At 69.1% G+C, this 1,478-nt stretch overlaps 1 protein-coding gene across 1 annotated transcript in view; it reads left to right on the forward strand.

Moving 5' to 3' along the window:
- Positions 1–591: 591 nt before the first annotated feature.
- LOC120508293 (cytochrome c1, heme protein, mitochondrial) overlaps positions 592–1,478 on the forward strand; it is a 5,469-nt gene continuing 4,582 nt past the window's right edge. Inside the window, exons 1-2 of the mRNA XM_039721720.1 lie at positions 592–695; positions 1,051–1,380. Coding sequence (XP_039577654.1) covers positions 592–695; positions 1,051–1,380 — 434 coding nt within the window. The remainder of the gene's footprint in view (positions 696–1,050; positions 1,381–1,478) is intronic.

Genomic DNA, 1,478 nt, shown 5'->3' on the forward strand with positions numbered 1-1,478 from the left:
TCGTTAATGGGCGTGGCCTCTGTGGGGGCGTGGCCTGATACACTAAGCCTTATACAGGGGCGTGGTTTGTTAATGGGCGGAGCTCATTTAGGGGCGTGGGTTTCACTCGGGGGCGTGGTTTACAGGAGGCGGGGCCTGTTAGAGTGTGGTGTGGGGGCGTGGTTTCGTTAATGGGCGTGGTTTACAGTGTGGGCATGGTTTAAATGGGGCGTGGTCTTAGATTGAGATGTGCGGGGGCGTGGTTTTGTTAACGGGCGTGGTTTGAAGGGGGCGTGGTCTTAGATTGTTAAATGTGGGGGCGTGGCTTTGTTAACGGGCGTTGTTTGCAGTGTGGGCGTGGTTTAAAGGGGGCGGGGCCTGTTAGCGTGTTATGTGCAGGGCGTGGTTTTGTTAACGGGCGTGGTTTGCAATGTGGGCGTGGTTTCCCGTGTGGGCGTGGCCTGTCCCTGTGCCCTTCCTCCCCTCCGCCAGGGGGCGCCGCAATAAACTCCGTCACCGTCCCGCGCTCCCGCCTCCGTGACGTCACTCCCGCCGTGCCGTTCCCCGTGACGTCAGTTCCGGGCGTGGCGGCGCGTCCCCTCGACCTCGGCGATGGCGGCGCTGCGGGGCCTGCGGGCGCTGCCGGGGCTGCGGGCGCTGCCGGGCCCGGCCCCGCTGTTCCCGTTCCCGGTATCCCCGGTAATTCCACTATCCCGGTAATTCCCGCTGTCCCCGGTAACTCCGCTGTTCTCCTTGTTCCCGTTCCCGGTAACGGCGGGACCCCCGCTGTCCCCGCTGATCCCGGTATTCCCGGTGTCCCCGGGCGCCCCCATTGCTTTTGGTCCCCCCCGAGCTTTGGGGTCCCCGGAGCCCCGCGTGTGCCCGCTGTCCCTGAGCCCCCAGCGTGTCCCACTGTCCCCCCAGGTGTCCCCCTGACCCCCCCCAGGTGTCCCCCAGGTGTCCCTGTCATTGTTCCCGCCCCCGCCGGGCGCTGGCGGTGCTGGGGGCGCTGGCCGGGGGGGGTCCCTGTCCCTGTGTCCCCCTGACCCCCCGGTGTCATTGTCCCCCCAGGTGTCCCTGTCATTGTTCCCGGGCCGCTCCCGTCCCCGCCGGGCGCTGGCGGTGCTGGGGGCGCTGGCTGGGGGGGGGTCCCTGTCCCGGTCCCTGTGTCACCCCAGTGTCCCCATGTCCCCCCCAGGTGTCCCTGTCGTCGTTCCCGGGCCGCTGCCGCCCCCGCCGGGCGCTGGCGGTGCTGGGGGCGCTGGCCGGGGGGGGGTCCCTGGCCGTGGCCCTGTCGCTGTCCCTCGGGGGGGGCCCCCTGAGCGCGGGGGAGCTGGAGCTGCACCCCCCGAGCCTGCCCTGGAGCCACGGCGGCTACCTGGCTGCGCTGGACCACGCCAGGTGAGGAATTGGGGGTCCTGGGGGGGCTTTGGGGGGGCTTTGGGGGTCCCTGTCTGCGCTGGACCATGCCAGGTGAGGGGGAAATGGGGAAATTGGGG

The sequence above is a fragment of the Passer montanus genome, unplaced genomic scaffold (genome assembly GCF_014805655.1).
Source record: "Passer montanus isolate IOZ18808 unplaced genomic scaffold, ASM1480565v1 scaffold466, whole genome shotgun sequence".
Taxonomy (NCBI): domain Eukaryota; kingdom Metazoa; phylum Chordata; class Aves; order Passeriformes; family Passeridae; genus Passer; species Passer montanus.